Raw genomic sequence first — 21,563 nt, 5'->3', positions numbered from 1 at the left:
GCATTTATACTAGTGTTTTTCCTCTTTCTCCCAAAGGTGCTCTTACAGAGTGCTATGATGAACTGGGCAACAGATACCAACTTCCAGTCTACTGCCTGGCCCCACCCATCAACATGATAGAGGAGAAAGGAGACCTAGAGACTCTAGATATTCCTGATCCACCACCCAATTCTGGGCATGAGTGCCAGCTTCGCTTACGTCTTTCCACAGGCAAAGACCTCAAACTTATGGTCCGCAGTATGGACACGGTGTATCACATGAAGAGGCGGCTACATACAGCGGAGGGAGTGGAGCCCAGCAGCCAGCGCTGGTTCTTTTCAGGCAGGCCGCTTGCAGACAAAATGAAACTGGAGGAGCTGAAAATACCGAAGGACTACGTGGTGCAAGTCATTGTGAGCCAGCCCTTAGCAAACCCAGCCCCAGTGGAAAACTGATCCTTCTTGTTTGTTGATTCTTCTTTCCTTCTTCTCTGTCACGTGGGATTATTTTCACTGCTCTCATTTTGGGGTTTTTTTCCTACTAAAGGATTGGTTCTAAGAAAAGACCAGCAAAAAGAATTCCATCTGTGATGGAGCTTTGCAAAAACAAACACACACAAAAAATAGTAACTGTCCCTTGGGATTTGCCTGATCTACCCTCACAAGAAATGCAGAGCAAGAGCAATGAAGGAGATGTAGGGTATATGGGTGGGGAAGAGATTTGTCACTTAATAAAAATGTAGTGACACTTGGAACTGTAGGCAGTGTGCTGATGCATGGAGAGAGCACTTTTATTAGAATAAAAATAAACCAAATGGTCGTATTTCAGGAAATCAGCACCGCTTACAGTTCATCCAAGAAGCATAGCTGTTCACGGTAGTTCCAGGCTGCTAGCTGTTTCTGTTTTGGCTTAACTCATGCTTTGTCAGATTACTCCTGGGACATAGTGAAACTTGTCCGGAAAGAGTTGGACAGAGGGATGGATCTTTTTGTTGCTTCCTAATTCTGTGTTCCACCCTAAATGTGGCTCCTCTTAATGTTCAGACCAACAAATTTTAGTACATTCCAAGATGTTGGCACACAGTCCCGTGCCATTGCTGGCTTCAGTGTGTTGGTAATGCTGCCTTCTGAAGCACTGGGCAATAATTTAGTAAATGTACACTTTAAAAAACCATTAATGTACTGTACTGTACTGTACTGTAAACTTACCTGCTATTAGGGTAACTTGTCCTACAGTTTCGGGCTGACTGGCATCTGAATACATGCCTACCCAATTACTGCATACATTTCAAGCTTGTAAAACAAACTTAACAAAAGGCGAGCTGATCACAAAAGATGCACTGACCTGGGATTAAGAAACAGAAGAGTGACCTTTATCAGCAGACACTAGTATGCAGGCTGTAATAGTCTAATCTCAGTTATACCCAAACATGACTGATTGCTGTTTTCTCCTTGCTAAAATCTCAGATGGCACACACTGTGGAAAATGGTAGGAAAGAAAATATAAAGCACACTAAGTTTTAGTTATTCATTTGACTGCTTGTAGAAATAGTAGTTGTTCTCAAGGTCTGTTTTGGACTTGCTGACTTTATAGTCAATAAAATTGGAAATATTCTCACTGCATTGGCAGCTCAGGACATAGTCCCTAGGTTTAATACTCTTGCTTTTCCCTTCAGAATGCAAAAGGAGTCCCTTTTTGTGGGACTAGATAAATCCCTTTCCTAAAGTTTTGGACAACAGTTATAGTTTTCACCTATTAAAATTAAAATTGAAGAGGATGTTGAGAAAATAAATCTAATTACTGAGTAGTGTCTTGCTTAAAAAAGAAACTGAATTTGTTCCTTTAGTGGCTCTTTGCGTTTCTGCCTCTGTGGTCTTTCTTTCACTGAAACAATTTGCCCCATCCCTATTAAATACCAAATTTAAGTTTACAGTCATTGCTCATTTAAATTACTTTGTTCCTCCCAAACTCCTATTTTATCTATTCAGCCTTTATTATTTTCTTTCTTCCATCCCTAAATCTACACGCATCAAGTGTGGCTCTTAATTCGCTGTGATAGTAGAGTCATTTTTAGTATACACATTTTTAAACTTGCAGTGAAAAGCTGCTTTAGTAATGCCATAAAACTTAATTTCACATTCTTGAAGGAGCTTGTTTCTTTTACGAACTGCAATATAAAGTTGGAACGAGCACAGTTCACTTGGATTGCAAGCTCGTGAGACCTTCCAGACTACCCAGATGCTTCATACATTTCAGTAGCTAGGTGGCGCAGTGTGTTTGGTGCACTAGACTACCTCTTTGGAAGCCCCAAGATCCCTTTTTTTTTCTTTTTTTTTTTTACTTCATGATATACAAGCATGAACTTAAGTTTCATCTTAGGCACCATATTATATGTGTCCAAAAAAATCCCCAGAAAGCTCCTTTGCAAAATTCACTACTGACCATTTACTTGAGGAAGGCTGAAGCCTGGCAACAGTTTCATGGAGTGCATTGACTCAGCTCTCATGAAGGAGCCTGTATTTAATCTCTTACTTCTCATTAACACTAAATTGACTTCCACATTTATTTTTTAATATGAGAAAAAGTTAAACAAATAAACCCTGATCTATACAATTTTTTTTTTTTGGATTGCTTTTGCCCATAGTGGTGATTGAACTTTCACAGTAAACTCTGGATTTTTAAGACAAAATCCAGCTCATACACACTGAATCTTTCACAGTATGTATTTTGCTTCCTGAAGGGAAAACTAATAGTGGATTTCTGCAAAAAGGCCTTAAAATTTCATGGGTTTTAACACTTCAAATGGTGCTTGGTAAGACAAGAGATGCTATGCTTATCTAAGTGATGGGTAGTAATTTCCTACCAGGAGCAGCACGTCTTTTAAGACACAGTATAAATCTTTGTTTAGCTTGTTTTTATGACACAGTTTCCCTGTAACCACTTCTAGAAGAGGGGAAAAGTGCTACAGCTATTCAAAAGGAGCAAAGTTGTAACTAGGATAAAAAGATTTTGTACCTCCCATCCTTTTGTAGGATGTATTTTCACACACAGTTTAATTGTTACCAAATATAGTTTTTAATAATACAAGTTTCTGACAGTTTGAATGAATTTCCACACATAGTTTGAGACGCTTCAGCTGTAGAATGTTGAACTGTAACATGTAACAAGATTTTACATAAAATAATTTAGTGAAGGGGACTGAGGAGAGGATGTATTAAGTTCTGTATTTACTTGCATATCATATGCATCTTTCCCTCAAATATCAGCCCTCAAAAATTGGGATGTGTGTCTTAAGCAGGGAAGTGGATTTTCTGCATCAGAATTGAAGCCTAGTGGCTGCCATGAAGCAATGGGCTTCTTCCCTTGTCCAGAAAGGAGGGGCAGAGTGCATCCTTCAAGGTCACAGTTGTTTTAACCCTATTACTGCTGCTAAGCTGTAGAACTGTAGTTCTGACTGCACTCTGCTTGTTTGGGACCAGCATTCAGCTATGTTCATCCCATGATGTAGCAGTTAAGATTCTGGAAAAAATCTTTCTTTTTCAGTCTTTCTTCTCAAAACAAGTTGTCTGTATTATTTGGGGGGATATGGTGTATGAATAGATATGATACCTTTGATTGGTCTTCATGAATGTAGGGGTGAGCATTTCTGGTTATGATCACTGCTGGAACCATTTTCTAAAAATATACTCTCCTTTACTCACTCCTTCTGTTCTCTTTTCCTGCAAGCACACATCTAAAAAAACAAGCAATCTGATGGCAAAACCATTTTCTTAGATATGAAAGCAAATATTAACTTTCTCCGTCCTCCTGATAAACTGCTATATATTACCCCCATCCACCCAACTGGAAACAAAGAAATGTCATGCAATACATGTCAGAAGGTGTAATGATTCTCCCAATAAGAAGAGGAGACAGTTTCTGAGAGCATACATATGTAGGTATGTGGTACTGGTTAAACGCATCCTATATAGACAAAAATGTGGCTATACACATTGAAGGAATACTGCACTTCTGTCTAATCTGTAAGATGGATGGTTTCGGTAGTCATGCAGAATTCTCTTCTATGAACACAAATGCAAGGGACTGAATTCTACCCTCCGCTGAATTTATGCATCGTCCACTGCACTTGGTGAGATCTTTGTACGTGCATCTCGGAGCAGAATGGGTCATATGCATGTTAAAATGCAGCTTCTGGCTACAAACTTGCCCTCACCAACGCAGTGAAAAAGTCTTGCCAGCTGCTGGCCTGAAAACCTAATGGTCTCAAACCGAACAATTTCTGTTCATTGCACAAGAAAGGTAAATATGTGCAAATGCAGGTGTATATGATTTTATTTTAATACGTACATTCAGATTTGGTCAGGACTAGCTGACAGGTAGTAGTACGAGTGTGGTGTTCATTTTATAGCATTGGCATCCTGCCCAAAGTGCTGCATTACAGAGTACAGTGTCCTTGGCCACAAGTATATAACCAGGGATGCATGTATAACAAACACAACATCAGGTAAAACAGAGAACAGACAAATGAGCAGCAATAGGACAAAGTTTTCATTCGACCCACAAGTCCACTGTATGTCACTCTTGATTAACTTTGGCCATTAAGTGATTCCAGTGGGTTAAATTTTTATGCACAGTTCTGAGGGGTTTTTTGTACTTGTTAATGCAAAAGTGTCACTTACCCCTGACCGAGAAGGGGCTGGCTGATTTCTCCACTCCTGATATAGTTTTAAGGTCAAGGAGCACTAACACTACATCTATATTGCTGCAAAAGAATGACTAGAAATGGAACAAATATCTAGCTCTGCTACAGGGACCCCCATATATTTTTCCACAAAAAGAACAAGCAATTACTGTCATCCATAGCATGTAAGTTTGGATTATGGACCACTCCATTAGCCGGTTGTGTATTACAATAATGGAATACACAGGAAATTCTTATTTGGGACAGTAACAACATTTTCAGCTTAAAACCAACAATTTCTTTGCCTCTGGAGATGGGAAATGTTTTGGAAAACGAAGTTCTAGTTTTTAATGGTAGTTGGCTGGCTGTAAGTAATGTTGAAATAAAAGACTCCCTTCGTTTTTCGCAAAAAGTTGCATCTTTTCACTTGGGGAGAACCAATCAGGCTTCACATTGACATGAGAAAACAACATGGTCAATTTATATAATATTTGATAAAGCAGGTGGCCTATTGTTGATAAAATATAGATATATCATACATGCTTCTGCATCTATCTATCCATTGTTAATTTTTAAAAAAGAAAAAGAAACAATTCTATTAGTTGATGCAATGATGGGCTGCTTTGAACCACAGAATTGTGAAAGCATTTTAGCTGCATAAGTGTTAATAAATTGAATGCTATACATTTGTCCATCTCACTCGTATTCATAAATGCAAATGCTAACGTTTCATTTCTGACTCTTGGTTTATAGTTCTCAGAATCTTTTGTATGTCATTGTAAATATGTTCTTAAAGGCCTTGCACCTTATGCAGAAAATGTTTACGTTTAAAAAAAACTTTTTATAAAGGACTCTTGATTTTTTTTTTTTCTCCCTATAATCTACTCTACTTGTTTGAAATGGAAATAATTTCCATTAGTGAAACAAGCTTTCTCTCCTGACTCCCCCAAATGTATAAGCCTAGAGGATAACTGCTTGTTAATGTTGGGCATAGCATTTTTTTGGAGTAGGGAATTTGGATGTTTGAGAAGCAAGGTCTAAAGAACTTGATTTTTGGAAACTGGGTATATTTTGTGCAGTCCACAAACTGTTTAAAAAGAGAAGGAAAGAAAATAGGTAGTAGGTTTTGGCACTGCCCCTTAAACTTTTTTTAGCCCTCTTAGGAACTTGATGAAATTTAAAACAGACTTTTCCACCAACTTTGTTTCTGTTTTGTCCCAAAGGTGATGAATGGCCTAATTTGCACAACTACAACATTTTGGTCTGTTAATGGCTCTGTATAGAGTCTGCCTGTTCAGAACTTCCATTTTCACAAAGCTTTCTTAACTGCTCCATTTTGCAAATGGATTTTCTCCTTTCATGTTTCATCAGTTTAAATATTCTTCAGCTGTGTAGATGCAGTTTCTATAGGAAATGGTAAAGTATAGCCCCTGAAAGTCTTTGGGGCTATACTTATCCTTCCAGAGGAATATAATTGTGTACACGCCACAAAAAACTCAAATAATTTGAAGGCAATGGATTTTAACCCAACTGGGTTTCTTACTATGGACTTTGAAACTATTCTTAAATATGTCAATTGTGCTGTCCATGAAAAAGTGTATTGCTATCCTTTTGAGCAGAGCCATTTGTTGAGAATCTATCCAATAGAATGCTGTATTTGTACATTAAAAAATGAAGATGATTGGATCAGAACCACGTGGCAAATAGAGAACTTAAAATCCTGACTCCTGCCTTAAATTTCTGGTTTATCTGGGGTTCCAAAAAGTTTTTGGTTTTTTTCTAGTTAGTAATTACTGTTCTTATTTTTAATCCCTTTTATTTTTTTGACCGCTTGAATCTGACTGGAGGATGGCTTAAGGAAATTTTAAAGCAAATGAAATCTCAGCTGATGTGGCTTTATTAAAATAACAGAATATGGTCTTATATGAAGGACCCTAATTGTGCCTCTCTCTAAGTCCAGGGAATGTCAGAAAACTGGGGATGGACTTTGACCAATGACTAAAATTGTGCATTAGTCCGCTGGAAGTTTGTAAAACACTTCACTTTCACATGTTATGAGCAAGGGACTTAAGTTTATGTCCTCTTTGCCTCATGGTAGTGGCTTCCAAAGATGGCTGGTACCATCAAATTTGTACTTCTTGAATAAATATCTTCATTTTTATGGTAAATCTTTTTTGTACGCAGTTTGTTGTGTGCGTGCCATGTAACAAAGAAATATTCATATTAAGTAGGATAAGGTGCTAGATTTGGTACTGATGCAAAAAACAACACAGTTCCAACAGGTTGTGAGAGAGAGGTGAGGGAATTTCAGTGATGTGACTTTTTTTCCTTGTAACTTTTATAAAATTAAATCTTTTAGAACTGAACCTATTCATTGTGCAAGACACGCTCTGGTTCCTTCAGTCCACTAAATAAGTCTTCACCTATCTGGAGATGCTGTGAACATTGGGTTACATTTAAGATACATTGTATATTTTGTTGTACCTTTGTTACTTGGTTGACATATCACATTCGTGTGCACACACATTTTTTAATAAACTGCAAAGCACAAGTAGGTTGTCTTTAAAATGTAAATTATGTGAAATTTTTACATAGGAGATATCTATAACAATGAGAGCAAAACATCATGAATTTCTAAGAGTTGGACATGCTGTATAAAATTCCCTGTATTTAAAAGGAAAAAAAAGGCAAAAAGAAATAACTTTTTTCCTGGATTTAAAAATAAAATTAATACTGGAAACGCCATGCCTTAAGAAACAAACTCGGTGTCATTTTTTTGTTTAGGTTACTTGATTCTGGTGTATCCCTCCAATCTTTAGACAGATAGATAGCCAGCCATAGAAGGTTACAATGCTAAAATCCTAAAGATAAATATGAAAAAATTCTTCTAGCACAGTGGTGTCAGAGAGATGCCCTGCAAAGCCCTATCTTTGGGTTTGCAATGCTGCCCTTGGGTCTTGGACTGGACTTCCACGTGGTGCACACTGGATTCACCCCCTGTGCTGTATGCACAGGGGACTGGGGAGGCACCCACTGCACGCAGCACATGGGGCCAGACTGGGACGTACGGTATATGTGACACTTGCACCAGATCAGCCCCATGTGCTGGGTCCAGAATGCAGGGCCAGTCTGCATGCCCAATCCAGCTCCATGCCATTCAGTTTGACACCCATGATCAAGCAGCATCTTTCTGGGAAATAAGGTTTGCAACCACTAAATAAACAAGCTCTTGGGGAAGGACAGAAAAGAGGCCAAAAGGTAAGTTACTCCAGCACCCACAAAATACAGCAATATCTCCATCACCGCAACACTGAGTGGTTTGATTACACTTTTTGGCCAGGGACAGAAATTACACATAAATCAGTATAAGATGTTGGAAACTAGTTCAAATCTGTAACACAGCAGGTGAGTGCACATGAACCACTTTCAAAATGGCCAAAGCTGGTGTCAGATACACCTGGATGGATATAGTATCAGACTTAACTAATTTAAGTTAAATTGGTTTACTGAACTTCTGTCCCAGATCTTCTCCAGATTCAAGTTAGCTCACAGTCCTGCAGCATCCAAGGATGCTTTGCATCTGCCCTGCAAACCTCCTGTTGCAGGGTGGGTGGGCTAGCCTTGGCCCAAGCTGTCTGCTCCAGCTGAGCAGGGAGGTGTGCTGCAGTGCCCCCTGGCTTCTAGCCTGGCCCAGTGCGGGCATGTGGCTGCATTTCTGGAATCAAAAGTGAATGTGTGTTCACTTGCTTATTGATTCAATCTCTGCAGCCTGGACTGACCTGCAAAGATTGAATCAATTCAGCCTTGGTCTTTTTTGACAGTCTGTACTTACTTAGACTTTCTAGTATTTGGAAGTTTCTGAATACCCCAGGTTATTTGGATGGTGTAGTTGCCCTGTAGAATGAAATATCATTATGGCCTTTTAACTAAGCCAGAATTTGTAGACTTGATTAATTAAATTATGAATTATCCTTTTTTGGTTCATCTACTCCCTTTCTCATCCTCCATTAACTCTTCTTCATGAATAAGTACAAGGTTTGAGTGCTTTCATAGCACAATGTAGGAAAACCAGCTGAACCAAATGTAAAGAAATAAACATAAGGGTTGTTCTTGAAGTCCTTCATGGCTTTCTTTCCTTTTGTGGTAGGGGAAGAACAGATATGCTTATAACATATCTTCAAGACTTGAATACCAACTTCCATTCTTTGGGGGGTGTTGGTTGTAGCCGTGTTGGTCTAAGGACGTAGGCAGAGAAGGTTCTTTGGGTAAATGTGACATCTTTTATTAGACCAAATAGTTGGAAAAATTGTTCTTTGCAAGCTTTCAGGCACAAATACCCTTCTTCAGGCATAGGGGGAAGAGTCTGCTGTAGTTTTGTATTCACCTGGATGGAATAGAAGCCAATATGCAAATTGCAGGTCTAGGGTTATTGGATGGCAGGCAGGTTATAATGTGCCATAAATCCAATGTCTGTATTTAGGGGTGCTGCAAGGTCCCATGAAGGGTGCCCAGGAAATATGAGAAGATAAGCAAAATGTGACAAGATAAGCAAACAAAGGCATGCATAGGCTTCAGGTGTGAGGAGATAAGCAGATAAGGGAAGCCTCAGGTTGTCCCTGCCTGGCTACTTCTCCACCCCCGTTTCTTGCCCCTCTTTAAGGAGGTAAACACTGTAAGTAATACATAAGTTTTTTAAATGGGGTGCCACTCAGTTCCCAGAAGTTAAAGGAGTACCTGAAGTCTATAACAAGGGGTGCCTCAAGTCTGAAAAGTTTAAGAACCACTGGTCTAAAGGGAAAGTGAATTTCAAGTCAAAAGGTACATAATAGCTGAATCTCAGTCTTGGTTGCTTCTGGAAAAAAGAGTGAGGTCCAGAGCTTGGTTACACTTAGCACTTGTGTGTATATAAAACTAAATACAAACCATTGTGCAGCTGCTGTAGTTGTGACTATAGTTGACGTATACAGTTTATAGTGTTGAGGGCATTTAGCACACATTCCTAATGGACATGGGATAAATGTGCTTTGTGTTTGTGAATATACTCCAGCTTTCATCTGTAGATATTCAGTTATCTCTCTCTATACCAGACTACATAATCTATGTAGGCTTAACTGGGGAAAGTGTTAACCCTGCTATCCTGGCCAGACTCCAATACGGTATTTACCTTCCAAAATCCCATCAGAAGTTTGTATTCTTTCCTTCTAGTCCCAAGCCCCTGAGTAGGACTAGTGTGCACTGTGTTACAGACTTGCCTGAGTTTGGTCCCCATGGGTCACGTTACAGCAGAAAGTAAAACAACCCTGAGTTGAAGCGAGTCTTTGGCTTAGTCTACACCACTACAGATTTTTGCTGGCACAGTGACATTTGGAATATTGGCAAATACCCTGGGGTAGGTGAAGCTGTATCAGCAGAAAAGGGATATTATTGGCTTAATTTAGATCATTCAGGGAAGTGACCTACCTACACCAACCAAAAAAACCTCATTAGCATATGCTGTGCCTTTGATAGGGTGCATTGACAACAGCAGTATAGTGACATAGTACAGAAGCTCAAGGTCTCATTCTGCTCCTTTGTTATATTGGTGTGGATTTACCTCAGATAATGCAGTAATTCAGGGTCTATAATTGGAGCCCTGAGGGGTACCTAGTTAAAAATTTGGCCAGTTCTTTTTTTGTGGGGGGAAATATCTTTGGCTATACAAATGACTTGGAGAGAAACAGATTAATCTTGGTAAGATATCTTTGGCTATAAAAAATGACTTGGAGAGAAACAGATTAATCACCACTATTCCACCCTGGCTTACTTATAAAACCTGCATCTCTCTCTAGACAAGCCCAAAAGGTTAAGGTTTCAATAGCTTAATTACCTCAGTTTGCTTAGAGCAGAGCTCTGTGACTTTGGGGAAAGACATAAACTGGTATTTTTCTCATGAGTTGCACACCTACACTAAGGTTAAAGTAACAATCCTTGGCAGAAGTCTGGAAAATGTGTTTTTTTTTTATTTAGCTGTCATGCTATGCCCTTACATTTTTAATTATATTAGGTGGGGCTTCAAACTGAGTTCAATGGAATTTAAGCACTGATGCTATCGAATTCAGTATCCCAGTTGCAAGCATACAGTGAAACAGGGAATTGGATTTATTAAACTGGGGTTTTTTTATATTCAGGCAATGAATGGTAAATATTTAACATAAGAAAAGCCCATCCCTTCTGTTCTCTTTTCACATGGATTTAATTTTAATTATTTTAACAAAGAAAATGGCATTCCCTGCAATTGACTCCATTCTCCACAACAAAAGTAACAAGGTTGCAGGGAGACTGGCCAAATCCTATTCCCTGCTCCACTATTTTTAATAGAAACATCTTAATATGGAGCAGAAAACAGTAAAGTGGAGGAAAAAGCAGACACAAATGAGTGAATCCAGTGGTCGATGGATGATCCAGCTGTGTTTGTTGGCTTTATTTCATCTGTCTTCAAAGGAGGTAAAATTGGTGTGTTGGGGTAGGTGTTCTGTCTCAAGCAAACACAGTCTATTCAGGGGATAGGCCAGGTCACCATACTCCGAAACTCAGGCAGTTTGATATAGCAGGGAAGGAGTGACACCAATATCAACACCCTATTGGGGGTGAAATATGAGGCATGAGGCGGAAGTCTAAATTGCATCAGCTGTTCCATATGGAATGACACCAGATGCAATTTTGCACTTTCATATGGTATGAGACAAAATTATACATATGGGCAATGGTTTGCGCCATTACTTGCATTATCCATTTGTTAGCTGGTGTGTTAAACTCACCCAAAAACTTTTGCTAGGGAAGGTGGTTATCTGGGGCCCTACTTTAAATAAAACCCAGGTACTTTACCAGTGGAATGGGTAGGTATTTATTTTGGTGAGGTTTATTTTTTACTTTTCTTCAATATGGTACTTTTTTTCTCCTCCTTTTTCTGCTGTCTGTCAATGCAGAAGATTGTGAACATCTTGAACTCCTTGTAGTTCAGGGACTAGTTTTTGAAGGAGAGAAAAATAAAATAGTATTTTAGCAAGATAGTGAAGATGGGTGCAACCCTAGTTTCAGACATGAACCTGATCTACAACTAGGGCTCTGGATTCCTCAATCCTGCTCAATACTGTTTCTATGCACACTTTGAGGAAGTGGGATCTGGATTTAATACCCTACACCCATCTCAGATAGACACTTTACTAAGTAATGCACTGCTCAGTGACTTTTACTGTACTATTCTGCAATTAATTGGTAGAAATTCAAGCGTCTTCAGAACTGTATTAACCAATACCACACAAGATCACCCTTAAACAACGGCCTTTAAGCAAGCAGCTCAGTCATAGAGGAGTAATGAGAGTAGCTAATATCCAAAACTGGGTACAGTCCATTATTTGTATTACAGCAGTGCTTAGAAACCCCAAACTCTATCAGATCCCCTCTCACCATAGACTGATCTTAGTGATCTATGTATTAGGGCTGTGCGAGGCTTCGGATCTGGAGAAATGTCGGATGCTTCAGCGTCAATCAGTTGCACAAGCACCCATGTCATGAGTTTTGTCTGTCAGCAGCTAGGGGTGCAGGGCCCCAGAACCCCCCTGCACAAATCTCCTCGACAGCTGGCAGGCTTTGTGGCCACAGCAGGGGCCACCATCCTTGCAGCTGTCTCCCCGCTGCGCCTTAACACATACAGGGTCACCCATGTCACGAGTTTTGCTTGTCCACAGCTTGAAGTGTAGTTCCCCCCAAACCCCTGCACTGATCTTCCTGAACCTTGGCAGGCTTCGTGGCTTCACCGGGGCCTATCACCCCTACAATTTTCACCCACCTGTGTTATAACACATAGACGTAACATGAGTTTCGCTTTCAAGAATTTGGGGTACAGTTCCCCCCAAAGCCCCTGCACCGATCTTCTTGAAGCTTGGCAGACTTCATGCTCTCAGTAGGGGCTACCACCCCGGCAAGTTTCATCGAAATCAGGCAAAAAACAACAGAGTTATAGATATCTTGTTGTTTCCCCATTATACCCTGTGGCCAGATCTCTGAGGCAGCTTCGGAGCTGCTTCAGCCAGATGGAAGCAGAAACCCAGTCCGGAGCTCCGGATCAGATCACTGGCATCCAAACTGGCTGGATCAGATCGCAGCCGACTCGCATAGGCCTACTAAGTAGCCTCCAAGCCAGCAGTGCTAGTAATCAGAGACATTTAAGAAAAGAAAATGTATCATTGTATCCCAGAGAGAATTACTTCCCTGTAAGTGTCTTGCTATTATATTTAAAACATCTTTTCAATCATGACTACTGCCAGGTATGTTACTCATAAATAAAATAGCTCATAAGCATGCAAAGTCTCACCCTGGGGACAGGAGGAAAGAAAATGTCCATAACTTCTTCATAACTTTTGTATGGGTCTTGGATACCAGGAAATAGCTCAGACAGACAGATCAGGCAAACGCAAAGTGTCACATTTGTATGTGGTAAGAAGTCTTCAGAGACCTGATCTGAGTTGTTTCAAAGTCGGTAACAAAACTGACTTCACCGGAGGAGGCAGAAGGAGGAATGATAAGCTGTTTGTTACCACAACCACATCATCTGTTCACAAAAGAAGTCGTCCTCCTGGCAAGGCAGTACTGTCTGTACACACAGCTGTGGGTTGGGACTCTGAAACCTAACTTCTACTACAAACAAGCCCGTTGCAAGACCTTTAGCGAGTTGCTAAATCTCTGAACCTAATTTTCCACCCCCTCCTTGTCTGTTTTGCCTAGTTTGGGACCTGCTCTGAGAAGTGTCCATCTCTTGACAAGTATAATGAGATTCTGGATTCATTTTGGATTTAATTAAGGGCCTTGGTACTCAGTGTCTTTACTATTACCTCATCCCCAGACACATCAAAATCCCTGAATATCTTCTCAAGTTCTTCTTTGTTGATATTAAAGAGGAACCTAGTAGCCTGAAACTCCTTAGGACCAATTGTATGTCCTCCATCCATATCCAGCAACTCAAACACAGGCCAAGAGTGACGATAAATGAACTGCTTTTCGAGATGGTTCTGTTTCAGGACACAAAGGGTTAAGAGCAAATAAAGATTTTAAAAAAACTTATATCAAACACAGTTAAAGTCTAGAACAGAAAAACAGAGGTAACCTTCCTACAACACAAACAGAAAAGTACTCAGCGCTTCCTTTCACACACCCTTCTTGTCCTTTGCCTGAAGGTTTCTGTTTGCTCCCCAGGAGTGGGACACTGGTACAGTTACGAAATAATTGTCAGCAGGAAGGCTCACTGGGTAAATTGCATGCAAATGTGCTGAGGGCACTGAATGTCCCATTTTGCTTCACATGGGCAGCACAGCCTCAAGTCCCTCTTGAATGGAAACAGCGTTTACTCAGGCCAGTTGTGTAGCCCCAGATGTGTTTCATTCTCCAAGAAGTCCCTAAGCTCTAACTCCAGGCAGCCTGGCCCACTGAAAGAAAAGCTGGGGCTACAACATATCCCATAGGATTCGAGACTTGTCTGCAGCTCTGCTTTTAAATGAATTCCCTTCCTACAACCTGAATTCTCACTCCACGCTATTTTCTTTCTCATCAGGTCTGATGGCCAGTAATGAGCTATCAAGGGACAAACAGATTTGACCTACAAAGATGGCTGAAGAAAGATCGTGTCGTCTCCTGCGCAGCACTGACAGGAACAGCAAATGCTGACCCATGAATATGCAATCTGGTTCTATTCCTGCTACCTTTAGGATCAGGCAGATAGCAGCAGGTGACAGCAGCTTATTTTGTGAGCTGAGATGTGTTTGCTGCCAGCAAGCTGCTTCAGGAACGTATCGTAAGAGCTAACTTGTGCAAGATTCCTCCATCTTCCACCTCTCACTAGAAATGAAGGGCCCACCCAATCAGCTGTGGGGCCACAGCATTTTATGAAAGTGCTGAATAATACAAGCTTCTCTGAAGCCATCGGCTCACCGGGCTACAGAGAACTGCCTGCTACAGACCTCGTGAGAGAGCAGGATGCACACCAGCATGTAGAACTCGTCAAGGCCAATCTCCCCGGTGGCGTTCCAGTCCAGCAAGTCAAACACCAGCATGATTTGCCTCCTTGTCAGGTCTGTCACATAGTGGAGAAAGTGATAAAACTGCAAATCTGGAAAACAGGGGGATGTGAGGCCCAATCTGTACAAAGTTGTTAGCGATAATGAACAGGGGTTATTTAAAAGCAAAACATCTACAGTTTGAAGGTGCTTATGGTACTACATCAGCAGTGGGCAAAATGCAGCCCGCAGGCCACATGCGGCCTGCCAGGCCATTCGCAGGGCCCCTTCAAATTTAAAAAATTAATATTTATCTGCATGGGCTGCCTGTCATGCAGCCCTCAATGGCTTGCCAAAACTCAATGAGCGGCCCTCCGCCCAAAATAATTGCTCACCCCTGAACTACATGCTAGTAAACTATGCTTGCACACAAACAGAAATATTCATAATACACACATGTTGCCATCATTGCCAAGAGAGAGACCTGTGCATGTGTTAGTAATTGTATCACTGCAGAAGCCGCTGCTAAAATGATGATTATTAATTTTCCAACAAAATGTTTTTTGACAAGGTAAATGCCTTTTGCAGAAAAACAAAAACCAAAAGAACAATCAGGAAAGAAATGTTTTTGCTGTTCCTTGGTTGTTTTTTTAAATTGCCTTCCCAAAAAACCCAAACAACTGAAAAATTGACAGTTTTCTTTGGGAAAATAATTTTGTGAGTTCTGAAGATACATGTTCAGTGTGACTTCTTGAAAGAGGATCCAGGGATGGGCTGCCAGTAAGAGCCACGTGCCAAAAGAGTCTCAGTCATGCTTTCCTCAGATATGGCCATGGAGCCTTGGGCAAGGACACACAGGAAGAGATACCAGGCCATGGATCTGTTGGCTTTCATAACTGGTTGAAAAGACATAGCCAGCTCTTTAGTTTCACCTTTCCTTTGTCAATCATTTGGGAAGCCTGTGAGATGGTGAATGGCCTCCATTTACATTGATTTCAGGAGGATGCGAGGGCACTCAGAATCGTCTCTACTGTGCCATTCCCTGTGATTTGGGGCTATGGGAGTTGTGTGAGGGAGGACAGAGTTCAAGATTTTGTATCTTTTACATGGCAACAAATCCCTCCTCTTTTTAATGATTTCTTTTGTGTTCTTTTTATTCCCTTCTGCTCTGTCACCAACATCAGTTAACTCCAGCACAGCTCTTGGAAACGAGGCTCAACAATGCAACAAGGTAAGATTCCTGCCATTGCAAGGGCAGCCTGGGGAACTCCGAGCACTGGTTTTGCTTGTGGGTTGTGATGGAGTGATGGCTTTGCTCTCATTTAAAAGACTTTTAAAAGTCCATGTGATATTTTTCCTTCAAGAAAAGAAAGTGATGAGCCCAGAGTATGAAACCTGAAGTTTCCCCCTTCAGGGGAATTGAATGTTTAGGGTCCTAATCTGTGTCTATTAAACAGATGGGCTCTAATTATGTACTCTGGATCTGAAGTTCCATGTTAGAGGGGTCTAATCTAGGGGTCCATGTTGGCCCCACTGCTAATTACAGTAGTTTCTGGGAAGGCCACGAACTGAGATTAAATTATGTGCAAATACCGCTTTGTTATTTCTTCAGACTTGACTCACTAATCACTGTTTTAAACCATGTTTATTTTACTGCAGTGATATTATACAAGTGTTAGGTGCACGTGGGGACAGAGAGAAGCCAATTCTGCATTCCCCTTCAGTGATCTCACTGAATTTGGCCCAAAGTGTTTTGTGCATATGAGGAGCAAACCATCTGCAGCTGAAATCTGCATGACTCAAACGTGACTTTGTTACCCATCTTCCCACTGAGGGACTGATATATCTATGGTTTAAATGCCAGAGACACAGAAGAGCTATTTAAACAAAAGGACAATGCTGGCACAGAATCAAATGGGTATAAACTACCCATGAATCAATGTAGGTTGGAAATTACAAGAAGATATTTAATCATCAGAGGAGTAAAGTCTTGGAACAACCTTTCAGTAGGATTAGTAGGGTCAAGAAGCTTAATTGGCATTTAAGGCAGAGCTTGGTTAATATATAAAAGGAAAAGCGTCATACATTTATCTTAAACAGGCAACTAAACTCGATGACTCAGGATGTTCTTGTCAGCCTACTTCTTTGACACCTCCTCTATCCCTTTCTCTTGTGTGTTTATATGTAGATTGCAAGTGTCTTAGTACAGAGACGTTCTTTTAACCTCTTTGTACAATGCCAGTGCTATAGATCCCCAAGTCAAAATTGCAGGCCTTAGATGTTTCTGAAATAATGGAGCTATACTAATTGCTTAGACTCTCCAAACTTTTTTATTAGCTTTCAGAAATAGGAAAGGAAGCAATTAGAGAAAAAAAATAACATCTCAGGCAAGAGTTAAAAAAGTATTGCAATTACTTTGGATTATCCCACGAGCACTGAATATCATTTCATAATTAGATGTGGTGCTAGTCAAGCCATATAACCTTTCAGAATGGATGGAAAGTGCTACAGCAGTCAGGACACAGTGATATATGCCATACCTGAAAGTCATTTGGGATATTGCCAGGACCTCATATTAACCAAGCCAGCCAGTCAATTAGCATTACAGGGTGCTACATTTGTTGTAATATCAGAGGTTCAATATTTATAATGTGTCTGAGGTCTGTTTTCAAATCCTGAATAATATAGCACTGTATGATTCTTTTCTTTAATACGCATATACATCATTTATTTTAGTGATATCAACATCTAAACTCTGCACAATGTTTTGGAAAGTACTCACCATTCAGGGTGTTCTTCTTATGAACATCTAGCATTTGGAAATATTCTGCCAATGCCCTGGCATTTCTTACTGACAGTAAGCAGTACATTTTATCTAAATGTAGAAACTGCAGAAAACACTCCCGCCTCAGTTTCATATTGGTACTGGCTAAGTCTGTTTATCAGTGAATATTCAGAGCTAACCAAGACAATGACTACATCACAGTAAGAGAATTCCATCCTGGAACCAGAATCTGATTGCTCATCCTCTGACTGCAATGGGGGTTTTTTTCTGTTTTTGCCCAGAATTTTCATCAGGTATGTGGAGGAAATGGCTCTCTTAACGATTGAGTATTCAGGGATAATTCATAAAAAAAAATTATATATGGGAATTAGTCTTTTGTTACATATTTAAAGAAATACATTCACATTTACAAGGTAATGTAGATTTAAAGACCTGTTTTAGCAATAGACTTAATCACGTTACTTCAATGGGATTATTTTAGTTTTAGAGAGACTACTTTATGGGAAAGTAATGCATACACTTAAACATCTTCTTTAGGGCTTTAAACTAAGGGCTTTAAACTAAGATTGCTGGGGGACAGGCAGTCAATAAACAGTTCTAGCCCAGGTCATGCCAATCACAGTAGCAACAGCTTGGGTAGCCCAAGGGAACCCATTCTGACAACAGCCCAAGGAACGGTCATGTCGCATCACACAAGGAAGCCTAGGGCTTCCCATGGCAGACTCAACTGCCTGTACACAAATGCCAGGAGTTTGGGAAACAAGCAAGAGGAACTGGCTCTTCTTTTGTGCAATAAAGATTATGACCTCGTAGGGATAACAGACATGATGGGAGTCCACTTCTGACTGGTCTGTGGGTAAAGAAAGCTATACCCTGATAGGAGAGACCATGTTGGGAAGAGGGGTGGGGGTGTAGCTCTCTACATCAAGGAGCAGTACACATCTCTACAAACTGGATTCACTAACCAAGAAGGGCGCCTTGAGACCCTCTGGGTTAAAATACGGGGAGAGCATGGGGAAGGAGGTATAACAGTAGGAATCTATTACAGACCTCTTAACCAAGAAGAAGAACTAGATCAAGAATTCTGTAGGGCACTGGCTGAGGCTCCAAGCTCCTGATGCATGATTGTCATGGGGGAATTCAACTTCCCTGACATCCTTTGGGAAAAGCACACAGCCAAATCCGACCAGTCGCATAGCCTTCTCACCTGCACTGATGACCTCTACCTAACACAGGAGATCTACAGGCGGACTAGGGGAAAGGCACTGCTGGATTTGGTTCTAGCCAAAGGGGATGATCTAGTGAGCAATCTGAGGATCGAGGGGAAGCTTGGTGACACCGACCATGAACTGGTCATCTTCTCCATTCAACGCTGGGTGGGCAAATCCCTCAATTAAACAGAAATCCTCACCTTTGAGAAGGCAGACTTTCACAAACTCAGGAAACTGGTCGATCAGGCACTAATCTTGGGAAGGGGAATCCACAAGGAATGGCTATTCTTTAAGAATGCAAACCTAGAAGTGCAAGGGAGGTCCATCCCATCCCACAGGAAATGAAGTCAGCGGGCAGGAAAGCCCCCTTGGCTAAACAGGGAGCTGTTGAACCTCCTGAAACTTAAAAGAGAAGGCTATACCAAATGGAAAATGGGAATCATCACCAAGAAAGACTACTCAACAGTTGCCTGCACATGTAGAAAGCGGTTCAGAAAAGACAAGGCAGAAACTGAACTCAGACTAGCTGCTGGAATCAAGGACAACAAAAATTCCTTCTTTAGATATGTGGGTAGTCAGAAAAAGAACAAAGGCAACATTGGACCCCTGCGAGATAAAATGGGGCAGCTGACTTCTGATGCCCAAGAAAAGGCCAATCTCCTAAATGAATACTTTGCATCAGTTTTCCACCCACCCAAGAGGGTCACACTGTCAGACAGACCGCAAAACTGCCAAGAGTGGGAGATGGGCCCATAATTTAGATTGATCAGGTGAAGGAACACCTTGAAAGGCTAGATGTTCATAAGTCCGCAGGCCTGGATGGAATGCACCCGAGAGTCTTGAAGGAGCTGGTGGACACCATAGCATGGCCTATGGCAAAAATATTTGAGATCTTGTGGCACTTGGGTGAGGTACCAGAAAACTGGAAAAGAGCCAACATGGTCCCAATCTTCAAAAAAAGAAGGAAGGAAGATCCAAGGAACTACAGGCCAATCAGCCTGACATCAGCAACCTTCTGAATGCCAAGCACCATGGCTTTGTCACTAGAAGGTCTTGCCTGACCAACCTTGTCACCTTCTATGACCAGGTGACGCGTTGCCTCAATAAGGGAGATGAGGTTAATGTTATATACCTGGATTTCAAGAAAACCTTTGACTTAGTCTCCCATGATGTTCTCATGGTTAAGCTGGGGAACTGTGGCCTCAACCCTCTCATGGTCTGATGGCTGAAGAACTGGCTCTGGGGTCGGACCTAATAAGTACTAGTTGATGGGAACAAATCAGTGTGGTGCCAGGTGACCGATGGAGTCCCTCAGGGCTCAGTTCTCAGGCCGGTACTCTTCAGCATCTTCATTAATGATCTGGATTCGGGTGTTAGATGTGGACTGGTAAAGTTTGTGGACAACACCAAACTCTGAGGGAAGGCAGTCACACTAGAAAATAGGCTGGGGATACAGACCAACCTGGACACTCTTGCAAGGTGAGTGGACCAAAACCTGATGGCATTTAATGTGGAGAAGTGCAGGGTGCTCCACCTTGGGAGGAACAACCAGCATCATACGTATAGGCTCAGCAGTGCTATGCTTGCTAGCACCATGACCAAAAAAGACTTGGGGGGGTCTCGATTAACCACAAGATGAACATGAGCCAAAGATGCAATGCCATGGCTGGTAAAGCTAACCAAACTCTGGCATGCATCCATCGATGCATCTCTAGCAAAACCAGGGACATCATCCTCCTGCTTTACTCGACCTTGGTGAGGCCTCAGCTAGAGTACTGCGTCCAGTTTTGGGGGCCCCAGTTCAGGGGGGACGTGGATAGGTTTGAGAGAGTCCAGAGGAGAGCCACCTGTATGATCAAGGGCCAAGAGAGCAAGCCTTATGAGGAGAGGCTGAGGGACATGGGACTCTTCAGCCTGAAGAAGAGAAGGCTCACAGGGGACTTGGTGGCAGCCTATAAGTACATAAGGGGGATACATCAGGATCTGGGAAAACAGTTGTTCACCAGAGCTGCCCAAGGAATAACAATGTCCAACAGCCAGAAACTCCTAGAAGGCTGATTTAGATTGAACATAAGGAAAAACTTTTTCACAGTGTAAGTGTCTAGGGCCTGGAACAGACTTTCCCCCAGAGGTGGTACAAACACCTACTCTGGACTCATTCAAAAGGTTTTTGGATGTTTATCTTGCTGGGATCAGGAGGGCTGAACTCAATGATCTTGTGAGGTCCCTTCTAGCCCCTAATGTCTATGAAATCTATGAAATCTATTATAATAAAAAAATTGTACGACAATAACTGCTGGTATTGTGAAAGTGATGCAACAACCTTAGCGCTGGTTCTGTTTCTTACGAGGAAGGGAAATAACTAGTGCAAGGCACATTTATACCAATATAATTGAGTCCACACTAGGGGTTGCACCTATTGTCCATAGGTGACAGTTATAGAAGTGCAATATCTTTACATAGACACACACTAAATTACAGCGTAATATTTAAGCAGTCTAGCAGAGTGAAGTCAACAGTTTCCCTCCCATAGGATGGAGATCTTGTATAAAAAGCTCGATCCTACACACACCGCTGAGTATTGTACATTGACTTTGACTACTGTGAGTAGTTCTATTCACCTCAATGGAACTATTCAGGTCTGTGACTGGTGTCAAGTGCTTGCAGAACCAGGCCAACTATTGTGAGTCTACAGCAGATTTTCTATGCTTGTTGATAGCATTTTTAAAACTAGAAGAATAATCATGGATTGGTGAGAATGCATGTGCTGATTCAGCTTAGCTTTAGTGAAACTTGTTCCTGGTGCTCAGGGGTTGGGAGAGTTCCTAACCAGCCTCTTGCCTGGTGTCACTCTTAGTGTTCAGGCAGGCTGCTTGGGT

At 41.3% G+C, this 21,563-nt stretch overlaps 3 protein-coding genes across 3 annotated transcripts in view; 2 read left to right on the top strand and 1 right to left on the bottom strand.

Annotated features, from left to right (window-relative positions):
- Positions 1-7,405, top strand: part of UBTD2 (ubiquitin domain containing 2) — a 91,974-nt gene extending 84,569 nt beyond the window's left edge. Inside the window, exon 3 of the mRNA XM_090064205.1 lies at positions 37-7,405. Within this exon, the coding sequence (XP_089920331.1) occupies positions 37-434 (398 nt within the window). The 3' untranslated portion in view covers positions 435-7,405. The remainder of the gene's footprint in view (positions 1-36) is intronic.
- Positions 7,406-11,558: 4,153 nt separating this feature from the next.
- On the bottom strand, positions 11,559-21,028 carry EFCAB9 (EF-hand calcium binding domain 9). Its single transcript, XM_090064206.1, has 4 exons — positions 17,471-21,028; positions 14,653-14,801; positions 13,531-13,707; positions 11,559-11,663 (listed from the first exon to the last, which is right to left on the bottom strand). Exons 1-4 carry the CDS (start codon positions 17,604-17,606, stop codon positions 11,559-11,561), a joined length of 567 nt encoding a protein of 188 aa, XP_089920332.1. The 5' UTR covers positions 17,607-21,028.
- Positions 14,264-21,563, top strand: part of STK10 (serine/threonine kinase 10) — an 86,504-nt gene continuing 79,204 nt past the window's right edge. The window contains exons 1-2 of the mRNA XM_090064204.1: positions 14,264-14,763; positions 15,873-15,919. The gene's annotated coding sequence lies outside the window, so the exon portion shown is untranslated. The remainder of the gene's footprint in view (positions 14,764-15,872; positions 15,920-21,563) is intronic.

This window comes from Crocodylus siamensis, chromosome 10, assembly GCF_052110815.1.
Source record: "Crocodylus siamensis isolate JL-2025a chromosome 10, ASM5211081v1, whole genome shotgun sequence".
Taxonomy (NCBI): Eukaryota; Metazoa; Chordata; order Crocodylia; family Crocodylidae; genus Crocodylus; species Crocodylus siamensis.
The sequence above is the reverse complement of the archived record's forward strand: the minus strand, read 5'-3'. Positions and strand labels throughout refer to the sequence as shown.